Below are 27997 nucleotides of genomic sequence, written 5' to 3'. Positions count from 1 at the left end.
TTTCTTTTCAAGCAATATTGATAGTATGTTGAATATTTATTACACAAAAAGAAGAATATTTATTACACGAAAATAAATTGTGGTCATATGTTTTTGATTTTCTAAACAAATATTCAAATTGGTCTTTTAACCCATGTGGTCATATGTTCTGACACGACATTTTTCATCGAGTACATCAAAATTCATTCAAAGCTGACAATCATCTACAGAATATTTATATTATACATGTGGCATGAATGAAATTCATATTCTTACTCTCGAGTAAAATATCAGATTAACCAGGTTAATATCATAATATCATTATATGGCAAGAATTTCAGAATTTTGTTCGCTTGTACTCTTGTACTTTAAGGGTTTTTAGTTTCGTGAAACGTTTTAGGCTTATGAATGATAAGTAGTACAAAATAAAACATATTACAGTATATCCCATCAACATCTTGTATAGTAATGGGCTTTGTGTATTTAATAATAGGCTCTCTAATTATGTGTTGGGATACTTAGCCCAAAAAGACTAAGCCTACAGTATTTGGGATATGTAAATTTTTAGTTTCTCCTGCAATTTCTTTCCACAATCGTACATGTTTCTGAGAGATTGAAAAAGATAGAATTGTAATCTTAACGTACATGATTTTGTTTATGAGTAGTGATAAGCCTACAAAATCTTGGAAATGCATTTCCCAATGTGTGGCAATGTAATTTAGAAGAGAAACAAATTCTAGAATCAAAGGCCAATGGGCCATGCCATGCTATTACACGCACATAAACGCAGGGAGTATGGTGTCAGAACGTGTCTCTTCACTTCTCTGCTGATATTTGACGCTACGTCACTTCTGATACGTGTTAACTTACAAAGAGACTACTTGTCAAAAAAAAAAGGTGAAAACCAGCTAATAGTAATAATTAGCGTGCCTACTTCTTTTGGATCCTCTGTAGTAATCATCCTCTTTTTTTTTGAACCACCTTTGTAGTAAATCCAAAGTCAAACCAGCTCGGATAGTATAACTATTTTCACTCAAATTTATTATATTGAAAAAGCTGATGCTGTTGATTAGCCATTATTAATCCACTTGACAATTGAACCAATCTATAATTTAGCTTAGGCGACTAAATTAAAAGATCAATATACAACTATTTATTTCATTGTGCCTATTTGGGCATGACATTGGTCATCTTGGACTAACAGCTTGATATGAGAGACAAAAATACCCAAAAGCGTAATAGTAAAAAAATCATCAAATTCACATTTCAAAGTAGATTCCTGACCATGACTTCCTAAGATGGCAATCTATGTGATTCCATATTCAATGTGATTTAAACAAATAACTCAACATTTTGGTCACAACAATGATATATATTGATTACAATACTTTTGATTAGTGGCACAAAATTAAAGTAGGTGGAAGATATTCGGGCATGCACCGCTTATTATGTTTACCAATTAAATAGCAGATGAAGTGAGCAATTATAACAAAAGGTTCGAACAAGTGACAAAATTCACAATTAGATATTGAAAGGAGGTGGTTTGTATAAGAAATAGATGGTTCACAACCTTATGTTAGCCAAACGATCTATAGCTTTTATCAAATTTTCTTTTGTTCTAGCGGATTATACATCTTTTACCAACCAAAGATTCCGTGACCATTTTGGTAACTTACAGTTTTGTTTAACTAGTCATCTATACATGATCATCTGAGATACAATTTAAATAAAACAGACTAAATAGTACTCTGTGGATACAAAAAAAAATTAATCGAATTAACATAATATATAAGTTTATAAATAATTTAGAAAAAAAATCAGTAAATAATTTATTTTCGTAAAATATTTAACAGAGAAAATGATTACAGAAATTTATGTGTAAAATTTTATAAATAAAAATTGTTTAGCAACTAAAAATTGCATAGTTCAAAATAAATTACATGTTTGACACTATATTTACCAGATACGTCATCTAACCTATACTAAAAGTTGGATATAGTCAAAGGAGAAGGTGTCCACATAGGATCAAAAATTCAACCAATGGAAATGTTCCTTTTTACCACGTCAGACCGGCAAAAACCTATGTACTTACGAGTTTAGAGAAATGGGCTGCGACATGTATTATAATGATTTTCGTTTAAATGAAATGGACCTTTATTACCCAAAATAAATAAAAGCTTCTTTGTTGTAATACAGTTAACAGTTTGAGTTAGCCCATATGGTGAAGCTTCATCGTCGAAGTAAACGTAGGTTTTCTTCATAGTTTCATACAGATCTGGATAACACAGCTTGATCCTTTGTCTTTTCGTAACCTGTTTATTTCCGGCAAACTCTACATCTCCCCATCTTTAATCACTTCATCATTAATGGTCCTGATTCTATCACCTACGTAAAACCTTCTTATATAAACTTTATCTCTAACGGAGCAAATCTGCATCTCGAAAAAACTGATCGATTCCTTTACCAGTTTAACCTTACAACATTTTTCTCGAACATGTCTCTTTCTGCTTCTCCATTGCTCAAACTGGCGTCCATCACCCAAGCTTTAACTGTAGTTCGCCGCCTCCACTGCTTTTGGGATTCCCACAACATTATGGGAATCGCGCTCTCTTCCTTGATAAAAAGGTAAAGACATTTTCAATCTATCACACTTATCTTATAGAAATGTCTTTAATTGATTGTTTGATTCTTGATTGAAATATATTATCTGTTTGATTTTGCAGAATTCCGTGATCCGTCCTCTCATACACGGTATTTGAGATTTTCTTCCGTCAAACCTTAGATCACTCCTTGAAAGTGTCTTCGTCCTCTGTAATTGCTGCTCCTCACACCGGCCACCGAATCTTACTTTTAGCCGAGCATTGCTACCATCAAAGCTTTCACAACCAGGTACTACACCAGTCTCACTTTTAAAAACTGCCAAAAAAATTAAGTAATAGTTTATATCAAATGCTTCCTTGCTAAATCTTATTAAACAGATGCTTTGGTAACCATTTGTAGGGAATTTAACATCATATAAATAGATTTCTACTGTTTACAGCTTGAGAGGTGCGGCAACAGAGCTTTTTCCATGTGTACAGACAATGGTAGAGATTCAAAAGAAAGAACTTGTGACATACCCAATTCAAAATGAGAGCCATTCCTCTCCAAGTAAACCGACCAGGTAACTTTGACTATATTATGATTTTTAAATTTTAACATATATTGTGTCATTTAATCGCCTTATTTGATGTCTTCTCAATGGCCTTTGTGAAGATCCAGTGAGCCGGCTTCCTGTGCAGAGCTCGGATCGTCAGTGTGCTGCAGAAAAATGGATGGTCTATCTTTCTTGCACTATTTGCAGCAGTTGGACAAATCACAGACTTTGCCCTGGTTCAACAAATGTGTGACACCAAACATGTGTTATCAGATTCTGATAAGTCAGCTATAACAATATCCACCTTTGCCTAACAGATCCAACTTAGCACATGGTAACATGTTGAGCTAGCTGGTGAAGATGGTGAAGACAGTGCTACGTTTGTCGTGTTTGACACAAAGATGACGTAACTCACCAAGATAGATGCAGCCTCACTGGCTCTTGAGGAGGGTTCGCTTCCACTAACACACTCCATTTATCTGACGTTTCTGTCGCTATTGTCGTTAGCAAACAAAGTCTCAAATGACACCTCACCTTCACGGTGTCTGCAATTAGTGAAGACGTGGCTATGTAGACTCATTCAAGGGTAAGCTAAGCTTTCTTCAAATAACATCCTCAACGATTGATCTGAAATAACCCATATACTAATTAGTTTCAGTTTGAAGCATCAACACAGTCCTACAAGCGGCAAGCCAGATTGACAACGAGAAAGCTACTTATGGCATCCAACCGTGAGTGAATCTTGGAAGTGTATCAAGCCATCATTCTCACCAAGTTTTCTTCTCATGCATTACAAACTCTATCCAATAAGTATTTCCCTTTGTTTCAGTTTCTCATGTTTGGTTTATAAAAATTTCTACAACCAAGTTCATACTGAGAAAAAAGAAGTTCATACTGTGAGCGTGTTATTTTCATTTTAATTAAGGGAAGCTAGGTAGCTATTTACTTTTTTTTTTTTTTGAAACATCTATTTATACACCTTACATAGATTTTACATATTTACAAAAACATTTCTGGTATATCTATACTTTATACACCTTACATAGATTTTATACAACAGAAAAAAACAAAATTCTCAAAACCTCACCGAGTCGTAATCTTAAAAAAAAAGTCCGTGACTTGAGCAAGAAACATACACGCCAAAGTATTTACTATTTAGCACCACTTTTTAATGGGGACTCTATATAAGTCGATTTAAAAGCTACCTCTAAGTTTATTTAATTAAGCAATTTGCAGCGTCAAACCACTCTTTAGACCGAATAACCAATGGATTTTATTGTGGCCCATTTTAGTAGTCGGGTGTACTGAGATGGCACATGCTTCAACTCAACCAAATCCTTAAACCACCATCACCTTACAATTTTTTTTTTAAAATAGCCGCATTAATTTATCTTAACAGATGTTTTAAGATTTTATTTTGTTTGAATGTAAATGATGTTTTCAAATTTATGTCCAAACTTCAATGTTGTTTACGTGTCCTCCTCAATTATATCAAGAATACACCTACACCTCCCAACTTATGTCCCCACAACATTCATAACGCCGCGCTTGCGCCGATCCTCTCCCCTAATACAATACTAAAAGGTCAATATAAGCCATGGGAAGAGTGTCCATGTAGGATACGAAAATCAACCAATCAGAGAATCTGAAGTTGCCACATCATCTCATTTATTTTTTTATACAAAATAAAAAAACAATGCGAAGAAAATGATCAAACCTAGGTTAGTATGACATAAATATAAGGCAGTTACCTTACCACTAATCTATTGAAACTTTCTTGGACACCTATACAAGAATCATTAAGTATGTAATCACAAACTTTTATGTACAATTACAATAATATGAATTCAACTTTTAAGACTCCGACACTCTGTTTTGTAAAAAAAAATAAGTAAGTGACTAAGCTAATATATTCTTTGAAAGTGTGAGAATATTGACAAATATGAAAAAACATAGATTTTTGTTTTCGTGACAAAGTTTAGAATTTTGTAAAAGTAAGTTTAACATATAATTTTTCTTGACAAATATGAAAAAGCATAGATTTTTGTATAATTTTGACAAAACAACTTAAAACATAGTTCTCTAATGTCTTAATAAAATATTATTTAAGGATGTAATAATTAAATATATCAATTTAATAAATTTTGTAATTTATAGACAAAACAATTACACAACAAATTTTGAAACATTTGTTTAACCTATCGATTTCTTTTCAAGAGAATCCAACTAAACAAGATAAAAAAACAATAAGATTAACAAATATTTAATTACCATTTTATTCAATTTTGATTAAATTCAAATTGTAATAATATATCTTTTTGAAGTTACAAAAAAATAATGTTCTTTCTTTATTACACTAGCATTATATATAGATTCTATATACACAAATAAATATAATATAACAACATAAGCTTGCTTTCCCCGATTTATATGAAAACTTTTTAAGTTATCCACCAAAACAAATTAATTAACTCAATCAAATTGTTAGAATACAACAAATTAATATATAATTTTATTTTAGAATTAATTATTTAAAAAGTGTATTTTCATTAAAAATAAAATAATAAATAAGTAAAACTGATTTGATAGTAATTTTTATGACATATATATATATATATATATCAATTTTGTGAAAGAAAAATAAGCTTAATATGGAAAAAAATCAATACAAAAACTCTAAAAAATTAACTAAAAAAACTAATAAAATTTAACTTTGATATCACTTGACAGCTTCTTAGACAATATTAATAAAATATTTAAGTGATAATTAGACAAATTTATTATTAATTAGCATCAGTTATTTCAAGATGTTTAAGAAATGATGGACAAAAAAATAGGATGAACATAAAGGATATATGAACTATGAATAGTACTTTGTAAAGGTGACTTAGATAGCACATATGCACATCCATTTTCAGTTTTTTTTTTATGCTTAAATTCAATTTCTTCAGAGCAGTTATTCCACAAAGATATCATATGAGATATTTTTTTGATATTCAGATTTGTTTCTTGACTGTTAAGAAGATTGATAATTGTAAAAATGTCTCTTTCGAATATGATATGTCTATAACCGAGTCTCCAACATGAGAAAAGTTTGTTTAAAAAGTAAATAATTTCATTTTTCTTATATTATATAATAAATTTATATTATTTACTGATAATAAAAATATAGTTATTCATCTATCACAAATATCTATGCAAATATGTGAATCAAGTACAACAATCAAACAACATAATGATTTCCATAAAGGAAATTTAAAAAATATATTTATGTTATGTAATCTTATTTTATATTCTTTAAATAATATAATATAATATAATATATTATTTTTTTAGAATTGAGAAATACATATAATATCTTATCCGCGCGTAGCGCGGTTTAAAAAATCTAGTTTTGATAAAAACGAAATGAATGAATGGAAATAAAAGATCAAATAATAAAGATCCTAAACTAATAATGATTTGGTCAATAATATGCTAATTGATACCCATAATAATAAGTTAATAACACATTGATAAATAAATAATTATTTTTATTTTTGGTGGGAGAAAAGCAGCAGCTCACCAAACCATTAAAAACTCGTATAATAACAACTCTATATATAACTACTCTAGATTCCATCCTCTTATCTCTCTCTCCTCCTTCCTTCCTCCCTTCTTCTTTATCTATCCCTCCCTTGTGTGTCGGTGATCAGATCTCCCTCTCGATTCTCTCCCCTGCCGACGAAAACGTGCGTTCAAAGCAAAGCCCCTTCGCGCTCAGCTTTTCAGCAATTGCTTGTTAAAGCTCGGATCTTTCGTGGTGGGTTTGGAGAAATAGAGAGAGAGAGAGAGAGAGAGAGAGGTGAATGAGAAATAGGCCTGCGGTTCTGTCTCTGTCGGTGAAGGGTTCCCTGAGCAGAAGCCTCGCGATTTGGAGCTGTGGTCGCTGGGGCCAATGCGGCTGATCTGATTCGAATTCATCCTCGTCAATTTCGCCTTTTTCTCACCTAAATTCAGATCAAATCTGATACGATCATGATGCAGGCAGATCCTCAGCGTAAAAAGGTGAAGACTTTACTTCCTTTCCCTTGTAAAGATCTTTCCTTTATTCGATATTTGTTTGTATGTGTTTCGGTTAATCTTTGTTTGTTTGTTGTCTTAAAGTTGCCGTTTTGGGAAACTCTGATCTCTGTGTTTATGAGTTGTTTCTTTTGGTGCGAAGAACTTTTTTTTGGCAAAAGTCTCAAACTTTATCTTGTTAATGAATAATGACCACCTGGCATTGTAGTTTCAGAAGTTTTATGTCAGCGGCAGATGCTTTTTTTAATTCTGTCACTTGTCTGAGTCTTTAAGCCGTGTCTGCAAGTTGGTTCTTGTCTTTGTAGCTCATATGGCATTGTAGTTCAAAAGGTGAATACTTTTTTTTCTCTTAATCCTTGTAAAAGTCTCCCCATTTATTTAGATATTTATGTTCGTGTTTCGTTTAATCTTGTTTGTTTGTTGTCTTAAAGTTGCCGTTTTGGGGTGTTTATGTGTTGATGGTTTGATGCGTTGATGAACGTTACAAGTGTCAAACAGACAACGCATCATGTCATATAATTCAGTTCAACATGTGTTGTGTTGTAGAGCGATTTTGATTTCTTTGCATTTGGCTTGATCCTTTCATTAGCATCAGCTTCTCTCTGCTTTGATTACCTGAACCTTGTGCATCAGATTCTATCTATTTATCACCAACGGCAACGCTCTACTGTTATATTACAAAGTCTTAAACTTCATTCTGTTAACCACCTGTGCTTTACGTTGCTATGTCTGGTTCTTTTCTTCTGTCATGTGTCTGAGTCTTTTAACCGGTGCCTGCAACTTCATTGTGGTTGTCTTTCTTTCTCATATGTCATTCTAGTTCAAAAGGTTTTGGAAGTATTGTAGCAATCAATGTGTTATGTGTCCTAGTTTCTACTGTGGAGTGTGTATTCTGACTTAGAAGTTGCTATGTGTAACAGAACAATCTAGAGATGGAGTTCTTTTCCGACTACGGGGACGCCAGCAGGTTCAAAATCCAAGAAGTAATCGGAAAAGGCAGCTACGGAGTTGTCTGCTCAGCCATAGACACCCTTACCGGCGAGAAAGTCGCCATCAAGAAAATACACGACATCTTCGAGCATATATCAGACGCTGCGAGGATCCTCCGCGAGATTAAACTCCTCAGGCTCCTGAGGCATCCGGATATAGTCGAAATCAAGCACATTATGCTCCCTCCTTCGAGAAGAGAGTTCAAAGACATCTACGTTGTGTTTGAGCTCATGGAGTCTGATCTTCACCAAGTTATTAAAGCCAATGATGATTTGACCAAAGAGCATTACCAGTTTTTCCTTTATCAGTTGTTGCGTGCGCTCAAGTACATTCACACAGCTAATGTCTACCACAGAGATTTGAAGCCGAAGAATATATTGGCAAATGCAAATTGTAAACTCAAGATTTGTGATTTTGGATTGGCTAGAGTTGCATTCAATGACACCCCCACAACAATCTTCTGGACAGTACGTTAAGTTTGTATACATACTCATCAATACATTGCAGAACCTAATCCTCTGTTGAATTTACAGGACTATGTTGCTACTAGATGGTATAGAGCTCCAGAGCTTTGTGGATCTTTTTACTCAAAGGTGCTTTATTAGTTCTCTATATGAACATCTTGTAATTTTTTGTATTACTGTGAGTTAACTTTTGGTGGGTGGCTTTTGTAGTATACACCTGCGATTGATATTTGGAGTATAGGCTGCATTTTCGCCGAAGTATTGATGGGAAAGCCACTTTTCCCTGGAAAGAATGTGGTTCACCAGCTTGATCTTATGACTGATCTGCTTGGGACACCTTCCCTGGACACCATCTCCCGGGTACTGATCTTCTTCTTCTTAGTAGACATAAGTGTACTGAGTTTTCTGCAAAATCTTAAAAGCAAGGACTATACAGGTGAGGAATGAGAAGGCGAGGAGGTACTTGACAAGCATGAGGAAGAAGCCACCTATACCATTTACTCAGAAGTTTCCAAACGCAGATCCTTTGTCTTTGAAGCTGTTGGAGAGGCTTCTCGCTTTTGATCCTAAAGACCGACCAACTGCTGAAGAGGTTACTTTTCAACTTACAGTATTTGACTAATCACCTCAATGCTTTTGTGCTAATACTTTGCTTTCATTAGGCACTTGCGGATCCATATTTCAAGGGACTTGCCAAAGTAGAGAGGGAGCCATCGTGTCAGCCCATTACCAAGATGGAGTTTGAGTTCGAGAGAAGAAAAGTCACTAAAGAGGATATCAGAGAGCTAATATCTAGGGAGATACTTGAGTACCATCCTCAGCTGCTTAAAGATCACATGAGCGGTGCTGATAAAACAAATTTTCTATATCCAAGGTCCTACTTAATATCTATGGTTGCGTCTCTGAGTGATCATTATGTTAGTTACATCCAATCCCTAACGTTGGTTTGTCTATACTGTTGCAGTGCTGTTGATCAGTTTAGGAGACAGTTTGCACATCTTGAAGAGAACAGTGGGAAGACTGTCCCTGTGGCACCTTTAGAAAGGAAACATGCCTCTCTTCCCAGGTACATCCTTATTTATTTATTTTCTTTATGTAATGTCAACTTCTTTTATATTATCGATTGAAATACACTAAGTTGAATACAATTTTTCAAAAATACTTTAACATTTGGATTTAAGGTTTAGTGATTATTGTTTAGACTCTAGATTATAGTATTTAGAGGGTGAAGTTGGGTTTATAAACTCTTATAAATTATTCTTAAACATTTATAGTTGATTTATAAGAGTTAATTTAATCTTTTTGTCACAAATTTAAAGTATTTATGAAAAAGAGTAATGATAAATTTTTAAAAATAGTATCATACTTGTAGCAATGAAATTCCGTATTTATATTTTATGTTAGCTGTTAAGTGGAAGAAATAATATTATCTTTCAGAGTTCTGACACTGTTTTTGTATGCTTTCAGATCAACAGTTGTACATTCAACCGCAGTTGCAAGAGGAGGACAACCGAAACTTATGAACAACACAAACACATTGAACCCTGAAACTACTCAAAACATTCCTCTGAATCATCATGCAACGTTACAAGCACAACAAAGAAACCTCTCAGGTACTTATCATCAACACTCATCCCAATGTTTCCAAAACCAAACTCTATAAACCGAAACCATCTCTTTCTATTCAATCAGCTGCCAAACCAAGCGCATTCATGGGCCCTGTGGCGCCTTTTGACAACGGTAGAAGCAGTAGAGATGCATATGACCCGAGATCATTCATCCGCAGCACTACTACTACTCTCCCCTTTCAACAACAGTCTGCATCAACAGCCGCCATGGGGAAACAACAAGAGAGGAGAACAACAACAACAACCATGGAGTCTGAGAGGCAGGCAAGGCAGATATCTCAATACAATAGATACGCACAACCAGACGTAGCCATCAACATAGATAACAACCCGTTTATCATGGCTCGAACGGGGATGCACAAGGCGGAAAACATGAGTGATCACCGGATCATAATAGATACGAATCTGCTGCAAGCAACAGCAGGAATAGGAGTTGCGGCGGCTGCTGCTGCAGCTGCTCCCGGTGGTTCTGCTCACCGGAAAGTTGGAGGTGTTCGGTACGGCATGTCAAAGATGTACTAGAGCTTTGATCACACAGAACATCGTATGTTTCAACTTCTGTCATAAAAGAAAATTGTCTTTTGACACAAAACTATAAATATGAAATTGTTTTTTTTTTATTATTCTCTACAGATAAATAAATGGATGTAATATTCTTCTGGCATATAGAGTCGACAGGGAAGGTTCTGATTTTTCTCACGTTCAAAAAGAACCGACGGCTGCAGAGGATGTATCAGCGTGGACTGTGGATGCTAATGATGATGAATGTTTCATGGCAACAACCGATGCATGTGGTAGTGGGAGCCCATTTCAGAGACACCACTTTGTTCCTCCGAAGTCAAAGAAAGCTGCTTTGTCACTTGATTACATCTGTAACCAAACAATTGGTGTGTAAACTCTGTATATATTTTGTTGTATAAAAATCTGAGTTGGCTTATTTTCTTATGAAACATGTTTCTCCTTACATCCAAGTATGAATTAGTATTAATAAACTAATATATGCACTATCCGTTTCTTAAATCATATATGCACTCTACGAGACACTCATCACAAAATCACAGAGTGGCGGCTAGACGGTGTAGCTTTATGCGGAGGGTTACAGTCTTTGTCGATTAAAAACTCGGGGGACTTGAGTGATATGGGTTTGGTGGCTATAGGGAGAGGATGTTGTAAGCTGAGTAAGTTTGAGGTTCAAGGGTGTGAGAATGTGACGGTGAAGGGAGTAAGAACAATGGTTACTCTTCTGAGGAAGACTTTGACTGATCGGATCAAGAAACTGCATATTGATTGCGTGTGGTCTAGTTTAGAGGAGGAAGGAGGTGTGGAGGAGACAAGCGAGACTAACCATGATGATTGTGAGAGGAGTTAGAAGAGGTGCAAGTATTCATCAGATGAATCGTTGAATGGGTTCTGTTCTGAAGAGAGTGTGGGAAAAGCTAGAGTATCTCTCTTTATGGATCAATGTTGGTGAGTTTCTAGCACCATTACCTATGACAGGACTAGATGACTGTCCAAACTTGGAAAAGATTAGGATCAAGATAGAAGGAGACTGCAGAGGCAAACGCAAGCCAGCTGAGCCAGAGCTAGGCCTAAGCTGCCTTGCTCTATATCCAAAGCTCTCCAAGATGCAACTAGATTGCGGTGACACTATCGGTTACGCATTGACTGCGCCTCCCATACAGATGGATTTGAGCTTGTGGGAGAGATTCTTCTTGACTGGAATTGGTAACTTGAGCTTGAGTGAGCTAAGATTATTGGCCACCACAAGATAGAGATGTGAACCAGAGGAGTCTTTCTCTTCCAGGTGCAGGTTTGTTACAAGAATGTTTAACTCTGAGGAAGCTTTTCATCCATGGAACGGCTCATGAGCATTTCATGAATTTTTTGTTGAGGATCCCTAACTTAAGAGATGTGCAGCTTAGAGAAGACTATTACCCAGCGCCTGAGAATGATATGAGTACAGAGATGAGAGTTGGCTCTTGTAGTAGATTCGAGGACCAGTTGAACAGCCGCAACATCATTAACTGATACTAAACACTAAGTTACTTCCACCCCCATTATTACATATGTATTGACTTCAGCTTCAGTTCACTCTAAATGTTATGTTTGTAAAAGGAAAGATCAGAGATGATATACACAATTTGCAATGATGAATGATTTCAGAAATGAAAAAAAAAAACAATTTTTACATTATAACTCAATGAAGATTCCACATAACACTTTATCTTGAAAAAGTGCGAGTACATAAAAATATATTGCAACATTATGAAACCGGAGACATGGTAAATCAGTATGTACAATCCCGTTTGCAGTAATATAAAAAAAAATCCCAAATCTAAGAATAGTGTGATATTAAATAAAAATCCGAATTTGCTTCACCAATAATGTAGAGGAATCAAAGAGAGATATAACACGTACAAATCAAGTTCTAATAACAGGACCCCTGTACTGAACTCTTCGTATCACAAAGTCATCAGGCGGTTGATATTCCTCAAGCCAAGTCACGTCTGCTACCACTTCCCCATCCACTTCTACTTCACCTGCTCCATTTCACATCGCAAAGTAAATACAAGTCACTGTATAGCATGAATTGTTGTGTTCTGTACTGATTAAAGTTGAAACAACCTGACTATAATTGTGTTTTGAGAGCATAGAGTATTACCGGGTAAGTCTTCTCTTCTGGACTTCCGGAAGTAAGTACAATGCCGATCATGGTCTGAAGAGTAAGGTGGAGCTAAGATATCAATAATAGCACAATGGGTGATAGCTTTAAAACAATGAATGTTGCCACCGCTTCTCGGGTATAACGTGGTTGCTGGGGTTGGAGCCGTCATCACAGTATCCTTGACCAGTTTAGCGGGTCTCCCTGCTTATGAATCAAGAGTTTACAATTTAGACAACAAGAGTGATTCGTTAGAACTTGAGAGCTAGAGAAGAACAACAGTAATACCTTGTGATGGATCTTCTGGTTCGGTCAGGTCAGGCTCTATCCAGTCATATGACTTCACATGCATTGAACCATATATGAGCTTGCTGACCACAGTCATGCCCGGATGGTTATGAAGTGGTATCATAGATGAAGGTGGCATACAGAAAATTCCAATCTGTTTTGACAGAAAAAAATGAACCAAGGTGAGAGATAGTGATAGTAGAAGTACAATGAGGACAAGACATCAGCAAGAGAGACACTCGGAATATGACTCAAACTGTGGTTACTCATACTTTCTAGATCATTTGTCATAGGCATTTTTTTGGCAGACTTCAGGTTCATAGCTTGAATGGTTGGTTCCTGAGATTCTCTCAAGGAGTATGGATGCCCCCCTATTCCCCTAACTTTGAATATGCCGAAGAAGAGAACATTAAATGTCAACTAAAACGTCTCAGGATTGGCTATATAACATTTTTGACTTCTCATCTCTACTGAGAGTTTGGTTTTGGCACATAAGCATTCCTATATAAACCTAGGAACAAGAATGGGGCTCCTATGCTTTCTTTCATCTAGGACATCCTAAGTTAGATCACAAAAATACACACACTTTTCTTAAGACTTTCAAAACCCCGTAGTAGTAGCCATCCATAAACTTTAGCACCATTTAATACATCAGCCATAGAGTTGTCAATGAGTAATGCTTACAGAGAAACTGTCACACTCATGCAAATGAAGATACTTTATTGCTGGGGGAGACTGGTTACTTCCATTGAGAGGACCAGACCTGGTCCGTGCCAGTTGAGCTTCCTGCTCGATTCCAACATCAGAAGGCTTGATTTTCTCTGAAACAATAGATTAAAAATAAGACTGTAAGTGCAACAAGGGGACCACAGCATATAAAACAAGAAAATATTACTGCATCTGCCACTAACAACAACCTTAACTAAAACAATCATATAAGGTAATTGGAAAACAATCAGATAAAAATGTTTCATATGTTGGGGACCATAATAAATCATTAACAATGATGAGACAAATAAGAGAATGGAGAAAGATGTAGATATACCCAAGACATTGCGAACTTTCTGGAGAGCCTCCTCAGGGATTGGCCCGTCTGAAGAGAATGAGGCCTTGCAAGTATTGTAAAGCCTCTGAGCAAAGTAAGGCATGATCTGAAAAATCAATTTCCTCCTAATTCTCAGGCTCACCAAACAGAGGAACAGAGCTTCTTCTTCTTCTTCTTCTAAAACACAAGCGATGATGATGATACTAAAACTTGATGGAAGATATCATATCCACTTGATCTACATCATACAATCATCTCTCCCTGAAAACAAAGAAGAGAGCATTATCTCAACTAAAAATAAATAAAAACAGAAACTTTCTAACTAAAGATGAGCATAACACACAGAACCACATTGAATCAAGGGAACCTAATCGCATCAGATGGCTCTCTCATAAGCTCTCAACAATAGAAAGTTGAGAACACAAGAATGCTCGAATTGAGCTAAACTGATGATTCAATAAGACATTGTGATCCGATTCTCAATACAGATTAAGATCATCAAATCGGAGATTCGTTTTCTCAGGTGAGCATTTAAGAGTCGAATCTGAGTTAAATCGGCAGCCACAAAGGAATAAAGTTTGTTATGAAGAAGAAGAAGAAGAAGAACCTGAAACAGAGGCCGTCGCGTAAGATCCGGAAGGAATCGGGTGCAAGTTGAAGACGAAGAAGAAGAGATTGCAGAGTAATAATTTATTTATTTTTAGCTATAAAAGAGTAAATTAAATTAAACAATAAGGTTGTTGGCCCAGATATTTATTTTTATCTATTTATTCTTCAAGTGGGAGATAAGATTACGAAACTACCCCTTAACATTCACCTAATTTAACATCTTCTCTGTAACCCTAAGATTGAGTTTGATTGCACAAAGGAGACGAAAGCATGGCAGGAACTGGACCGATGACTCAGGACTGGGAGCCCGTGGTGATCCGTAAGAGAGCCCCTAACTCCGCCGCCAAGCGCGACGAGAAAACTGTCAACGCCGCTCGTCGCGCCGGCGCCGATATCGAAACCGTCCGAAAATGTTCGTCTCTCGCTCTCAATCTCCTTTCTTAATTCTGATTCCTAGTTATAATCATAGGCTCTCTCTGGAATCAAATTAGATTAGATTAGATTTGGTATTTGGATTGCGATTTTGATTCTCGATTTGAGCTTTAGGGTTGATGTTCTTTATCAATTGAAAAAGTTATGGATTCCATATAACTTGGGGATCGTTCTTTCTTTTGTGTGTTGTGTTTAGATAATGCTGGAACGAACAAGGCAGCATCAAGCAGCACTTCTCTCAACACAAAGACGCTCGATGACGACACTGAGAACCTTACTCGTAATCTCTCTTGAGACTCTTATGGCCTGTGATGGTTATAGTGTATTGATGTGTTTGTTTGTCTACGTTTGATTCCAGATGAGCGTGTGCCTACTGAGCTAAAGAAAGCTATTATGCAAGCCCGCACTGAGAAGAAGCTTACCCAGTCCCAACTTGCTCAAGTATTTTTAACCTCTTCTCTGTCTCTCTTGTTATTTGCCGTAACTCAGGTAGATGACATAAAGAACTTGTTTGTTTGTTTGTTTATGTAGCTCATCAATGAGAAGCCACAAGTGATCCAAGAGTACGAGTCTGGTAAAGCTATCCCCAACCAGCAGATCCTTTCTAAGCTTGAGAGAGCTCTTGGTGCTAAACTCCGTGGAAAGAAGTGATGACTCATCAAGTCCTCCTGAAGATTAACAAAAATCTTAATCGCTGTTTCACTTTTCTTAATGACTATGTGGTAAACAACAATCTAGTGCTTTCATGTAATGTCGTCAACTCTTTGCCAAGGGTAACCGTTTGAAAGTTTCGTTTATGTTTTCACTCTTATAATCTTTGGGAGTATTGTTATAAGCAATTATAGTAGTCTCACAATTCACAAACTTGGCATTTACAAACCATACATCAAGAAAAAGAAAAAATTAAACCAAATCAAGATAGTTTGACAAAAAAATTAAACCAAATCTAGATAATTAGTCAAACTCAACCATAGGCATGTCTTCATCGTCGGGAGTAGACATGACCCAATCACCATCTTCATTCTTGAGCATACCTTTGTTTTTCTCCACCCACCAACACTCAGGAACCAAACACTCCTCTTTCAACAGGGCACACGATTTGTTAACCAACGCTATGTTTCTGTTCACTTTCATCTCGTACTTCTGGTTCTTCCCATTCCATCCCGCTACTACATGTATCATCCATTCAAACCATAAACCATTAAGACCAATGTCGGTTCTGTTTTATTTTAAAAGCCAATATTTGTGTGTTTGAGTCTATAGATAATGACTTGCCTGAAGGTTATGCCAGTCACCAGGATGATGAGTTTCTTTAAGAAAAGGTGAAACTCTAGTATCGATTTTGAGTTTGGTCCCAATGTTGACGTACCCCATTATCTTAGCTGGATAACGTGTGATAAGATCAATTTCGTTTTTCACGTGCAATATCCTCACGTTATCATGTCTGTTGATTCTGTTTAAGAATTCTCTGTTGCCAACTCTAGGAGAACCAAACACAATAGCTGTCACCGGGGTCACGTCGCTAGAGCAGCTTGTAACGTTTTCTGCCAGGTCCACTGCTGCGAGAGTCGCTATAGTTGCACCTAGACTGTGTCCCGTCAGGACTATGCTAGGCTTCTCGTCCTTGTATAGCTCTAGCAGCTCTCTTATCTATGTAGTTACAAGCCGGGTTTGACTCATATCAAGTAATCAAACAAATTCGAGTCTTGTGAATATGTGGTTTATATAAAAGAAAACTAGCTTTTGAACATGTTTTTACATTTTGTAATTGAAAACATTTATGATTGATCAACATTTCTTTTTTTTTTTAATTATTGGTTGATCCTATTGTTTTTGGATGTTCAAGCAATCAAAATGATAAGTTACGTAAGTTATTTGTCATTTGATCATTTTTCACTAAATGAACTATTTTCTATTTCATTTATTAATAAATCTCACTATTTAGCATGCTTGTGTATATTAATACATATTTCATAACAAAATGATAACATATCTTATCAAATTTAAATGGATCAAAATTTGCTTTATATGCCAAATATTCATCCCAATTATTTCGTTTGATCATTATCTTGTAATAACTCTGATGTTATATTTTCATTTGTTTTTTTTGTGTATGTGTGTGTTTTATTTCTTAGTGTTGGGGCCAACTTTTGTTTATACGAGTTAAAAGAAAAAATAATTGCATCTTGTTTAGTTCACTACCTTAGTCAGAAGCTGTGAACGTCCACTCATCTTGGTGAAAGGTGAGTCAGGATTAGCCGTTGTATAAATAGTGAACCATCCAAGCATAACCTCAGGACCATCTCGACCGTCCATCAACAGTTCCTCTACCGAAGTCAACTTGGCTCCCATCACATTAACCCACTCGTAGTTCCTCGTTGTCCCACGAAACACAACATAGATCTCTCTCCTTCCAATCTCAGCCGTCCGTTCATCAGACGTCACCGCGATATAACCGATCCAATTCGTCTCACGGTCCCAAGACTCTCTTGACATGGAGCTTAGAAAGAAGGCTTCGTGGTTACTTACACGAGCCGTGGCGTAAAGGAACGAAACCACGTCGTAGTGTCTAGCGTCGTCGAGCATGACTTTGTGGAAGAAGGATGGTTTGCCATAACGGCTGGCTCCACAGTAGATGGAGTTTTGGTCGTTTATGAAAGTGTCGTAAGTGGCTTGACAGAAATCGCCTGCTCGAAGGATAAGACGGCGAAGTGAGTGGTCAAGTGGTTCCAAAAGGTTTTGCCAATTGTCTTGGCCGAGAAGCTCTTCCCATGATGGTTCGGCCATGATTTGATGATATGGTTTTGCCAGGTAACACATTGATTGAGGTTTTATATACATGTAATCGTGATAACCACTTTTTCTTTATTAATGAACATTTGAATTGATCTTGTATATATATATGCCTTGGAATATGCTAGTGGTCACTGTTAAACTGGTCAACACTCAACACCTGATATTAAATCTAAACCAGTTGTTATCGAAAGTTTGATATATATATTATTTTACCTTTTGATTTTGAAATGTGATTAAGACACTAAAATTCTGTTACTCTATTCCAGTTATAAAGTTATTGACCGAGTGTGGAAGCCATTTAAGGTTCCTTAATATTTCTATACCAAAATATGGTTGAATCTCAAAAATATTAATTATGATCAATTATACAGATTAATTTGAAAACATAGCAATTTTTTTTGATAAGACATGTAAAAATTTAGTATATATTTTTTATTATAAAAAGAGGCAGAAAGTTTTCAATCACATCTCAAAAGATATATTGCTTACTTATACGACATATTTATCATAATATAATTGAGTAAAATACGTTTAAAAATAATATTGATTTATTTATTGGTTTTACAACCGGCATTTTAATTTATTTTTATAAAGATTTACATATGACAATTCTATTTTTACTACATTGATTTATATTATATACTTACATGACTATTATATTTGTACAATACTGCCTACGTACCCCTTTCGAGGAATCAAACCTTATCGTAGTTCTATTTTTGACTGAGCTGTAGGTATCGATGGCCCATTAGCTCGAAGCTTTGATTGTTATGATCGAGGTTCGGGTTTGCTTTATTTGTAGTACTTCTTTAAGTTGTAGGCGTTCTTATGAAGCATTATTTCGTTATTATCCACAAAAGTTACTTACTTGGGTAATTCTTAACTCGAATAAGAGTCATCTTATCAAGTAAAGCACTTGGTATTTCGCAATCAGTAAACGGCATGACAATCATTATCTCAAAATCACCCCCAAAACCCTTTTCTTTCAACTTCTTCTCAAAGCGTTCATACACCTACTCCAAACTTCATGTTTTTCAATCTAGTGGCCAGCGCTAAGGATTAGAAGAATTTGTTAAAGTAGGTATGTGAGAGATAAAAATCTAACAAACATGGATATATTTTATATACTAAATCACAAGTCCCTTAACCAATAATTTTATGATATATCATTTATCTAAAAAGTAAAATGGTAAAATGCACTATTTCTCCACAAAAACTATCATATAACATCATATATCCATCAAACTATCACCTCATGCCATATCTCCCCCAATTATAAGTTATAAACTTATTTTCCCTAAATTGATGGTTCAAATCTATTTATCCCCGAATTAATAGTTCAAAACTTAATTACATGTAGACGATGGTTTAGTCGGTTTATTGTTAGCCAAACAATTTTTAAAACCAAACAAAAATTCAATTTTTTATTAATTTTACCTTTTGATTTTAAAATATGATTAGGACATGAAAACTTGGTTTATCAATTTTAATTATAAAGTTGTTGACCTAGTGTGATATGAGATAAAGTGTGGAAGCCATTTTGGTCATATAGTTTGATTTATGTTCACTAATTAATATATCTATTCTAATCCAAAAATATGATTTATTATCAATTATGTAGCATGAAAAAAAACTTCCAAGATCATATTAACATTATTGTTTAGGGTTTCTTTGTTACAATCATAAAGTTATTGACTCAATTTTATAAAAAGATGTATTTTCCAACATTCATACGGCACCGTTTTATTTTCTTTTTCTATGAGTTCAAGAGGTGTACAGGCTCAAACTCAAAATAAAATGACAACATCTCCTCTAAAATTCTTCAACTTCAACATTTGCCTAGCCAGAGTTTCGCTCGACATGGCACTCTTATGTAACTGACCTAATATTACATTTCACATTCTTTTCTAAAAACAAAAATTGATTTCAAACATTTAAACGACATCGTTTTTCAATACTTGGTTTATCAAACATTTAAACGACATCGTTTTTCAATATGATTAGGACATGAAAACTTGGTTTATAAATTCCAATCTATTGATTGAATTTCATAAGAATGTAACTGACCTAATATTACACTTCACATTCTTTTCTGAAAACAAAAATTGATTTCAAACATTTAAACAACATCGTTTTCAAGACTCTCTTCTATGATGTCAAAATCGCAACTGAAAAAGGCCCGTAGAGGAGTAAAAGCCCAATAGAGTGGTTTGATCATCGTAACGATACGAAAGCTAAGCTACGGATGCTCGTCGTCGGCGAAGCGAAACTGGTGTTGCTCCGGTGACTCATACATGGTATTTGCATCTGCTGACGATCTCAACCCGTCTCGATCCATTTAGCGAAATTCATTAGCTGAGAGAGAGAGAGAGAGCTATGGCTCTGATCGATGTAGCTATCGCTTGTCTCAATTCGATCCGCGAAGTAAGTGTTGAATCATCCTTTTCCTTTGATCCGCTGCACCTAAATATTCCTGGGAAATTTTAAATGCCTTTGATCATGAGAGAGTAATTGGGAATTTCAAGTTTTCAATTTGTGTTTGTGTTTTGGCAGATAGAAGAGGATGTGAAAGATGCAATTGTGTATATTGATGCTGGTTGCACTGAAAGTTTCCAGCTTGCAGGAGCCTTCCCTTTGTTCTTGGAGCTAGGTGCCCGTTCCGTCTGTAGCCTTGAGAACATGACTTCCCTCGACGCTGTAAGCTTGTGTAGATTCTGGTTTCACAATGCTGATTTGAGGATGGGAAGATTGTTATCAAAGTCAGTTTATTTTTCATTGTTACCAAAATGTCAATATCAAGACTGAACTCAATCATAGTATTGTGGTATTGGAGTTTGAATAGCTTAAACACCACTTAGATTGTCTTTCCCAAGTTATTTTTCTTTTTATTTGTTTCTTGTAATTGGTCTGTTTGATTGGGTAGATTCGATATTCTGAGCTAATGTCAAAGGATGTGACTGTTGATGTCTCTTTGCTATATATATATAGGTGGCTGATTGGAATTCAAAGTTGGATTGTGCAAACAGAATTGTGATTATGACATCTCGGCTTCTCAATGATGCTCATCGATATATGCTGCGGTGTCTAAGCACCCATGCAGGCGTTCAGCGCTGCTCAGTGTTCACCTCTATTTCCGAGGTGCAACTCTATCCTTGATCTCAATTTTCTTATTATTTATTTCTGAAACAGAAGAGTAGTAACTTGTATATTCCTACTTTTATTTCGACTATTTGGCTTATGCAACGTGTTGTATCTCACGAACCATCTCTAGTGATTACTCTTAACTATAGTCGTAGTGAAATTTAGTAACTTATCTAATCACTTTACTAATTTTAAATGTTAGGGATCTCATTCAGCCTGCCCTGATTCACCACTTGGTCCAGACGCGTATAGAGAGTACGAAACCTTACTTGTTCAGGATTACAACGAACATACCAAGAAGAGCGACAAAATATCTAAAGACAAAGGGGTTCCTAAGTTCTCTTCCGCACTTGAGTCGCTTACGATGGAGCCTATTACAAGTCAAAATGTAGATGATTCATCAGGTGACGCAGAAGGTTTGGTAGTCTCGGTGCACCACTTCCCCTTGATTATTTGTCCTTTCACTCCTAGAGCGTTTGTCTTACCTTCCCAAGGATCAGTTGCCGAAGCTTCCCTGTCCCGTCAACATGAGGATTCTCTTACTTTTGGACTGCCTCCAATAAGCACTGGATCTATGTCTGATACTGATGATGTTCCTCCTGGTGCAACTCTTACCGCACATTTTCTTTACCACCTGGCTCTTAAGGTAAGTAACAACACTAGATGATTTCTTCTGTTTATTTATCTGAAGTTTGTGACCACGTCATTGTAGATGGAGTTGAAGTTGGAGATATTTTCACTTGGTGATGTATCAAAGAACGTTGGAAAGATTATGACAGACATGTCAAGTCTTTACGATGTAGGGCGTCGAAAGAGAACTGCCGGCTTGTTACTTGTTGATCGTACGCTTGATCTCATCACTCCCTGCTGCCACGGGGACTCACTTTTTGATCGAATCTTTTCATCATTGCCTCGCGCAGAGAGATTTTCTACACAAGCACAGCTTAAGCAAGGGGTTCCAAGCATCGACCGTCCTTCTCTCGATGTTCAGGTGCCTCTTGGGGAGCTGTTAAATGAAGAACCGAGCAAGATTAAGGAGTCTGGTCTTCCTGAAGGAGTTGAAGCTTTCTTACGTGGCTGGGATTCATACACTTCTGATCCACAAAACGAATGCGACAAGAAATCTACTGAGCTACTAAACGGATCGCTTGTAGCCACTGAATGTTTTAGAGGGACACCTTACTTAGAGGCCATGATCGAAAGGAGAACAAAGGATGGAAGTGTGCTGGTGAAGAAATGGCTTCAAGAAGCTCTGCGTCGTGAAAACATCTCTGTTAACGTGAGGGCTCGTCCTGGTTACGCCACGAAACCTGAGCTCCAGGCCATGGTCAAGGCGTTGTCGCAAAACCAGTCGTCTTTGTTGAGAAACAAAGGGATTATTCAGTTAGCGGCAGCTACAGCCGCTGCGCTTGATGAATCCCAAAGCGCCAAATGGGATGCTTTCAGCAGTGCGGAGATGATGTTAAACGTAAGCGCTGGTGATACGAGCCAAGGTCTGGCTGCTCAAATCAGTGACCTGATAAACAAAAGCGCTCTGGCAGAACTTCAGGCGAAGAAGAACGAGAAACTAGATTCATCATCATCAAGAGGGCTTCTGTCTTTCCGAGACGCATTGCTTCTTACAGTAGTTGGTTACATTCTTGCTGGAGAGAATTTTCCTACAGCCGGCTCAGGGGGACCGTTCTCTTGGCAAGAAGAGCATTTTCTCAAAGAAGCCATTGTGGACGCTGTTCTCGAGAATCCTTCAGCAGGGAATCTCAAGTTTCTAAATGGGTTGACAGAAGAGCTCGAGAGCAGGTTGAACCGCTTAAAGTCAGAGGACACCAAAGAGACTCCCTCTGATGATCAGTTAGACATTGATGCGCTTGATGAGGATCCATGGGGGAAATGGGGAGATGAGGAAGATGAAGAAGACAATGATAACAGTAAAGCGGACGAGTCTTATGACGATATGCAGCTAAAACTTGATTTGCGTGATAGAGTAGACAGCTTCTTTAAGTTTCTCCACAAGCTGTCGAGTCTAAGAACAAGGAATGTACCATTAAGAGAAGGCTCATTGGCTTCGGAGAGCAGCTTCCCGGGAGATCCATCTGGAAACAAAGGGCTACTGTACAGGCTTATAACAAAGGTGTTGAGCAAAGAGGAGATACCAGGTTTAGAATATCATTCCTCAACTGTAGGAAGGCTTTTCAAAAGCGGGTTTGGAAGGTTTGGTCTTGGTCAGGTTAGTTCTCTCTCTGTATTTCTTCCCTTTTCCCTCATCTCCATGAGAAATTGAGAATACACATTGATGTTTCTCAAAACTATTGCAGGCAAAACCAAGCCTTGCAGACCAGAGTGTCATTCTTGTCTTTGTCATTGGAGGAATCAATGGTCGAGAGGTGGGTTACTTCACCACAAAGTCACTCAATATCTCTGGTTTTAGACCTTATATTTTTTGGTAACAGTCTCTGTTTCCTCCATTGTTAAAGGTTATGGAAGCTCAAGAGGCTGTGGGGGAGAGTGGAAGACCAGACATTGGCTTGGTTACTGGAGGAACAACTCTCCTTACTCCTGAAGACATGTTCGAGCTATTGTTAGGACAGTTCAGCCACTTTTGATTTTTTTTTTTTCAAAAACAAACTCGCTCTCTCTCATTGCCTCTCTTGTTAAGCTATGTATTAGAAAACACAGTGAATCTTAGCGAGTGTTTAACCTACAAAACTACCATTCCTCTCTCTTTGTAGTTTTAACTCATCCCGCATGACAATACACATTGATTGTATTTAGCAAATGTTCCCTCCTCCTTAGTCATAGTTTTTTCTTGTAGTTTTGTGATCTATGAATTTGTTTTGTAGTATCTTTTTTTTTTCTGGCAACTGTTTTGATAATTCAAATATTTGAGTTTGGTTTTTAGATATCCAATTGAATTTGGTATGAAGTTTAGATGATACTCTAACCGAAATACTGTTAGCACAATTTCACCAATGCATATGATAATTAGCAAGTAGCACACTACTAAACACACTTGCGTATAAATTTCCTTAGTAGTTTAGCGTTTGCTTCATGTGATAGCTTGCTTGCCTGCTCCTACAAGGTTACAGCAAGAACTACTGTTCAGTTGTCTCTTTGGCGATAACAGAAAAAAAAAAAAGAAAAAGAACCCACCAAGGGTGTGCCATTGACATTTCCAGCTCACGGACCATCCTTCGGTTTCCAAGCTTAAGCAACATCAATCCCAACCACCTCCATTACATTCATACGCTTTCAGACAAGAGACACCAACCGAGGTTTCTTTGTTTGTTCTGTCTGAAAGCTTTGAGCCGATATTACAGTATAAGCTATTGTTACGACAGTTCATAAGCTATGTATTAAAAAACACACAGTGAATCTAATATGGGAATGTGTATGTGTAGTGTAGCTTAGATCATTTCCAATTGCTTACTCTAATTTTTACTCTAAAAATAAAATAACTTTATAATAGAGTTTGAGTTTGTTTCAATGATATTCTATTTTAGTATAGAAAATAGAGTGATGAACAAAAAAAATTAAATTACTCTATATTTAGAGTAAAAAATAGAATGGGGTTGAAGATGACCTTATAAAACTATCGTTCCATTTTGGAAAGAAAACAAGAGATTCGGGTATTAACCGTGATCAAGCGTATTTACATATATGGTCCCTGAGGTTTTGTAATTTCATACAAAAAACATTAATTAAGATAGAAATCTTAAATCCCCCCTTTAAACCTCAGAAGAATCACACTTCACACGAACAACCTCACAATGGCAGCAATGAAGCTCCTCCTCTCTCAAGCTCGCCGCCAAGCTCTCACCAGACCCTTCTCATCTCCATTTCCACAAATCCACAGACTCTTCTCATCCTCTCCATCATCAGATCCGAATCCAAACCCTCCGCCGCCGAATGAATCCCCCAAGAAGCTCGAGCCGGTGTCGTACGCCGCCAAACCCTCGGAAGATCTTTCTCGCTTGACGCGAGAAGAGATCCGATACACGAAAGACTCTCCTTCGCTAACTCCCGTCTCCTACGCGCAGCGCGTGGCTCCTCTCCCGGAGGATCGCGTCGTGAGCGAGGAGGACAGAGAGAGGACGCCGGAGGAGGTGGAGGCGGAGAGGAAGAGGATCGAATCGGAGAATCGAGCTAGGAGAAGGTTCTTCAGAGCTACTGCCGTGGAGGAGGATACCTCTTCGCTCCCTTTGCCGACGCTGCTTAAACCGGAGCTGAGGCATGGGAAGAAACCTATTTTCGATCTCATGGAGGCCATTAGAGAGATAAAGGTCAATGCTTGTGTGTGTTTTGATATCAAAGGCTTAAACTTTTGCTTGTTTCGTAGCTATGTAATGTGAACGTAGCGGTAGACACTGTGGTTGTGTTTAGAAGTTGCTAAGCTCTCACTGGTTGTGTTTTCATCCACATGGTTCGTTTTGTGTGTGTTTGATACCAAAGGCTTAAACTTTTGTTTGTTTCATGTTTCGTATTAGTTGATTTTCGTTTATGTTGTAATGTGAACATAGAAAGGCTCTCAAAGGAGGCTAGGAAGCTGTGGTTGTGTTTAGAAGTTGCTAAGGCCTCACTTGTTTCACCTTAGGGAACTTTAAACGAGTAAAGATGATGAAAGTTTTGTTTAATGGTAGTACTTTGAGAGTTGTGGATTACATGAAACTTGTAATTGGTGTTGTTGTGTTTTACTTTTAAGTAGAGTGAGTGAGGAGAGAATGGTCATGACTCTATATATTTATATATTTGTTCTTAGGCTGTTTCCGTTTTTGATGGTTCAGGGCAATGCTAAGGCCAAGTTTGATGAAACTCTTGAGGCTCATGTGAGGTTAGGCATCGAAAAAGGACGATCTGAGCTGGTAATATTCTCATTCTTATCCTGTTTTTGGAATCATTTTCCTTGTTTCTATGTTTGGACTGACTGTGATCACTGATTAAACTGTAGATTGTGCGTGGTACTTTGGCTCTACCACATTCTGTTAAAAAGGTACAATAAATGTCTCTTTAATCCTTCGTGTGGATTTTATATATATCAGCCATTTAGTAATAGAAAGAGGTGATCTTTCCTTGTTCAGGATGTGAGAGTGGCATTCTTTGCCGAGGGTTCGGATGCAGAGGATGCCAAGGCTGCAGGAGCTGATGTTGTCGGTGGTCTTGAGCTTATTGAGGAAATCTTGAGTAATGAACTAATTGCATACTACTTCATCCCCCTTCCATAAATCATTTCTGACATTTGATTGGTAGATGATTATTTTTGCTTAAAATCTATCTGCAGAAAGTGGCAAGATCGACTTTGATAGATGTCTTGCAACTCCGAAAATGATGCCCCGTGTTTACAAGGTTCTTAGCATTTAAGCATTTATCCAAAAACATGTTGATCTGGTGATATTTTCTAACTAAATATACAAATGGTTTTGTGTGCTTGGTTGTAGATATCAAGGATTCTTAACAATCATGGTCTGATGCCTAACCCCAAAGTAAGTTGGATTATTCACTCACTCAACATCTTACTCTAATGTATCAGTTACTATACTTACGTTGAACTAATTCAACATATGTTATATTTGTTGTAGCAAGGGAGTGTGACCAAGGATGTGATGAAAGCAGTGAAAGACGCAAAAGCAGGTCACACCAAATTCAGAATGGATAAAACTTCCATTCTTCATGTGCCACTTGGGAAGGTTACATATCTCCCCCCAAATGACTTTATAAAGTTCATTATCTATATATATTCATGACAAGAACGCTTTCCTAACCAGATGAGCTTTCCTGAGGATGCTTTGAGGGAGAACGTTGGTGCATTTATGAACGCCCTTTTGCTGGCTAAGCCTGCCGGATTGAAAAAGAGTAATAACTCCATACCCCAAGCTTGTAATTTTGTATGGAGATCTTTGTTTTGCTGATTTGAGTGTGTTTTCTGCAGCTTCGAAATATGCTGGTTATGTGAATGCATTCCACTTGTGTAGCACGGTAAGCTTGTGAACCAGTTCCATGTTTTAGACTCTCAAGTAAGCGTTAAAATAAAACTGATATTGATGCTGGTTGTATATGCAGATGGGAAAGGGTTATCCGGTATCGATACAGTCGTTGTCTAGAGCAGCAGATCACTATACCAAGTTGCAGCTCAAGTGAGTGAGTGAGCAAGTAGACTCCAAAAGATAAAAGGCTTGTTTGTTGCAGGCGTTTTTATTTTTTTCCCGGGGGAAGTTTTATTACTTGTTTACATTATTATGATTTTGTTGTTTACTAGGGATTAGTCTTTTTCATAGCTCAATGGTTTGGATTGCTTGATAAAGTCAAGTCAAAATTCATGTCTTAATAATGATATGACAATCTTTAAATTGCTACTCATCACATCACTTGCATAATTGATTCATTTTTGTGTTTCGTTAAAAGCATAACTTGAATCTTGCTATGCATTTTTATGAAGCTCTTGGAAGCATCATTAGAGTTATTATTACAGTGGTTTACCGCAAAAAAAATCACCAGCTCAAGACAAGCTAACTTTTTAAAAACTATGTGTTCGGTTTTTGAAACACTCTTGTTCTCAGTTTTCTTTTACTTGTCTGAATCTTATCTACCTACAATTACGTAATGGAGATATATCTAATTGAAAGAAAAAATTGGCGGGTAGCTGAACCGTGAAGACACACCTCACTCCACTACCTGACACGTGCCACCATCGGTTAAGCACGCTTTCGCCGATCGCCGTTAGATTCATCTCAGATTCCAAACAAAGCTTCCCATGGTTCTTATCCCGCCACGTCA

General features: G+C 36.8%; 6 protein-coding genes and 1 long non-coding RNA gene across 10 annotated transcripts; 5 read left to right on the top strand and 2 right to left on the bottom strand.

Moving 5' to 3' along the window:
* Nucleotides 1-1917: 1917 nt before the first annotated feature.
* On the top strand, nt 1918-4063 carry LOC103866675. The gene is made up of 2 exons (XR_004458516.1): nt 1918-3701; nt 3768-4063. It is a non-coding gene; the product is annotated as an uncharacterized LOC103866675 (long non-coding RNA).
* Nucleotides 4064-6723: 2660 nt separating this feature from the next.
* LOC103866674 (mitogen-activated protein kinase 20) lies at nt 6724-11225 on the top strand. Of its 2 annotated transcripts, none has more exons than XM_033292421.1 (10): nt 6724-7162; nt 8098-8634; nt 8701-8760; nt 8842-8991; nt 9068-9223; nt 9294-9505; nt 9596-9697; nt 10099-10244; nt 10324-10796; nt 10893-11225. In XM_033292421.1, exons 1-9 carry the CDS (start codon nt 7133-7135, stop codon nt 10779-10781), a joined length of 1851 nt encoding a protein of 616 aa, XP_033148312.1. In that variant the 5' UTR covers nt 6724-7132; the 3' UTR covers nt 10782-10796; nt 10893-11225. The 2 variants fall into 2 exon arrangements, with proteins under 2 accessions (XP_033148312.1, XP_009142884.1); XM_009144636.3 differs by having other exon boundaries at nt 10324-10803.
* Nucleotides 11226-12425: 1200 nt separating this feature from the next.
* Nucleotides 12426-14990, bottom strand: LOC103866672 (plant cysteine oxidase 4). 3 transcript variants are annotated; one of them, XM_033292483.1, is made up of 6 exons: nt 14862-14941; nt 14255-14515; nt 13894-14030; nt 13210-13363; nt 12922-13125; nt 12426-12835 (listed from the first exon to the last, which is right to left on the bottom strand). In XM_033292483.1, the coding sequence occupies exons 2-6, from the start codon at nt 14355-14357 to the stop codon at nt 12810-12812; spliced, it is 624 nt and encodes a 207-aa protein (XP_033148374.1). In that variant the 5' UTR covers nt 14358-14515; nt 14862-14941; the 3' UTR covers nt 12426-12809. The 3 variants fall into 3 exon arrangements, with proteins under 3 accessions (XP_033148374.1, XP_033148373.1, XP_009142883.1); XM_033292482.1 differs by having other exon boundaries at nt 12429-12793; XM_009144635.2 differs by having other exon boundaries at nt 12547-12799; nt 14862-14990.
* A 44-nt stretch (nt 14991-15034) lies between these two features.
* On the top strand, nt 15035-16140 carry LOC103866670 (multiprotein-bridging factor 1a). Its single transcript, XM_009144633.3, has 4 exons — nt 15035-15275; nt 15492-15575; nt 15654-15736; nt 15827-16140. The coding sequence occupies exons 1-4, from the start codon at nt 15134-15136 to the stop codon at nt 15944-15946; spliced, it is 429 nt and encodes a 142-aa protein (XP_009142881.1). The 5' UTR covers nt 15035-15133; the 3' UTR covers nt 15947-16140.
* On the bottom strand, nt 15803-20236 carry LOC103866671 (phospholipase A1-IIdelta). The gene is made up of 2 exons (XM_009144634.2): nt 17498-20236; nt 15803-16945 (listed from the first exon to the last, which is right to left on the bottom strand). The coding sequence occupies exons 1-2, from the start codon at nt 18134-18136 to the stop codon at nt 16553-16555; spliced, it is 1032 nt and encodes a 343-aa protein (XP_009142882.2). The 5' UTR covers nt 18137-20236; the 3' UTR covers nt 15803-16552.
* A 22-nt stretch (nt 20237-20258) lies between these two features.
* Nucleotides 20259-24068, top strand: LOC103866669 (sec1 family domain-containing protein MIP3). Its single transcript, XM_009144632.3, has 7 exons — nt 20259-20515; nt 20645-20788; nt 21080-21229; nt 21435-21878; nt 21945-23456; nt 23545-23613; nt 23704-24068. The coding sequence occupies exons 1-7, from the start codon at nt 20468-20470 to the stop codon at nt 23830-23832; spliced, it is 2496 nt and encodes an 831-aa protein (XP_009142880.2). The 5' UTR covers nt 20259-20467; the 3' UTR covers nt 23833-24068.
* An 882-nt stretch (nt 24069-24950) lies between these two features.
* Nucleotides 24951-27605, top strand: LOC103866668 (50S ribosomal protein L1). Its single transcript, XM_009144631.3, has 10 exons — nt 24951-25509; nt 26011-26088; nt 26175-26216; nt 26305-26407; nt 26505-26569; nt 26662-26706; nt 26803-26910; nt 26989-27076; nt 27153-27199; nt 27284-27605. The coding sequence occupies exons 1-10, from the start codon at nt 24997-24999 to the stop codon at nt 27359-27361; spliced, it is 1167 nt and encodes a 388-aa protein (XP_009142879.1). The 5' UTR covers nt 24951-24996; the 3' UTR covers nt 27362-27605.
* Nucleotides 27606-27997: the final 392 nt, after the last annotated feature.

This window comes from Brassica rapa, chromosome A05, assembly GCF_000309985.2.
Source record: "Brassica rapa cultivar Chiifu-401-42 chromosome A05, CAAS_Brap_v3.01, whole genome shotgun sequence".
Classification (NCBI taxonomy): domain Eukaryota; kingdom Viridiplantae; phylum Streptophyta; class Magnoliopsida; order Brassicales; family Brassicaceae; genus Brassica; species Brassica rapa.
Note: the sequence above shows the minus strand (reverse complement) of the source record. Positions and strands in the feature narration are given on the sequence as shown.

Bases quoted from the DNA above. Each gene is read 5' to 3' on its own strand.
- LOC103866672 (XM_009144635.2), bottom strand. From the start codon at position 14,357: ATGCCTTACTTTGCTCAGAGGCTTTACAATACTTGCAAGGCCTCATTC. The intron at 14,031-14,254 runs GTATATCTACAT...CTATTGTTTCAG, and splicing joins GAAAGTTCGCAATGTCTTGG to AGAAAATCAAGCCTTCTGAT. The intron at 12,800-12,921 runs GTAATACTCTAT...GAAATGGAGCAG, and splicing joins CAGAAGAGAAGACTTACCCG to GTGAAGTAGAAGTGGATGGG.
- LOC103866670 (XM_009144633.3), top strand. From the start codon at position 15,134: ATGGCAGGAACTGGACCGATGACTCAGGACTGGGAGCCCGTGGTGATC. The intron at 15,276-15,491 runs GTTCGTCTCTCG...TGTTGTGTTTAG, and splicing joins TATCGAAACCGTCCGAAAAT to ATAATGCTGGAACGAACAAG. The intron at 15,737-15,826 runs GTATTTTTAACC...TTGTTTATGTAG, and splicing joins CCCAGTCCCAACTTGCTCAA to CTCATCAATGAGAAGCCACA.
- LOC103866668 (XM_009144631.3), top strand. From the start codon at position 24,997: ATGGCAGCAATGAAGCTCCTCCTCTCTCAAGCTCGCCGCCAAGCTCTC. The intron at 26,089-26,174 runs GTAATATTCTCA...ATTAAACTGTAG, and splicing joins AAAAAGGACGATCTGAGCTG to ATTGTGCGTGGTACTTTGGC. The intron at 27,200-27,283 runs GTAAGCTTGTGA...TTGTATATGCAG, and splicing joins CATTCCACTTGTGTAGCACG to ATGGGAAAGGGTTATCCGGT.
- LOC103866671 (XM_009144634.2), bottom strand. From the start codon at position 18,136: ATGTATATAAAACCTCAATCAATGTGTTACCTGGCAAAACCATATCAT. The intron at 16,946-17,497 runs GTAGTGAACTAA...GTAACTACATAG, and splicing joins GTTCACAGCTTCTGACTAAG to ATAAGAGAGCTGCTAGAGCT.
- LOC103866674 (XM_033292421.1), top strand. From the start codon at position 7,133: ATGATGCAGGCAGATCCTCAGCGTAAAAAG. The intron at 8,761-8,841 runs GTGCTTTATTAG...TGGCTTTTGTAG, and splicing joins GTGGATCTTTTTACTCAAAG to TATACACCTGCGATTGATAT. The intron at 9,506-9,595 runs GTCCTACTTAAT...ATACTGTTGCAG, and splicing joins ACAAATTTTCTATATCCAAG to TGCTGTTGATCAGTTTAGGA.
- LOC103866669 (XM_009144632.3), top strand. From the start codon at position 20,468: ATGGCTCTGATCGATGTAGCTATCGCTTGTCTCAATTCGATCCGCGAA. The intron at 21,879-21,944 runs GTAAGTAACAAC...ACGTCATTGTAG, and splicing joins TTTACCACCTGGCTCTTAAG to ATGGAGTTGAAGTTGGAGAT. The intron at 23,614-23,703 runs GTGGGTTACTTC...CCATTGTTAAAG, and splicing joins GAGGAATCAATGGTCGAGAG to GTTATGGAAGCTCAAGAGGC.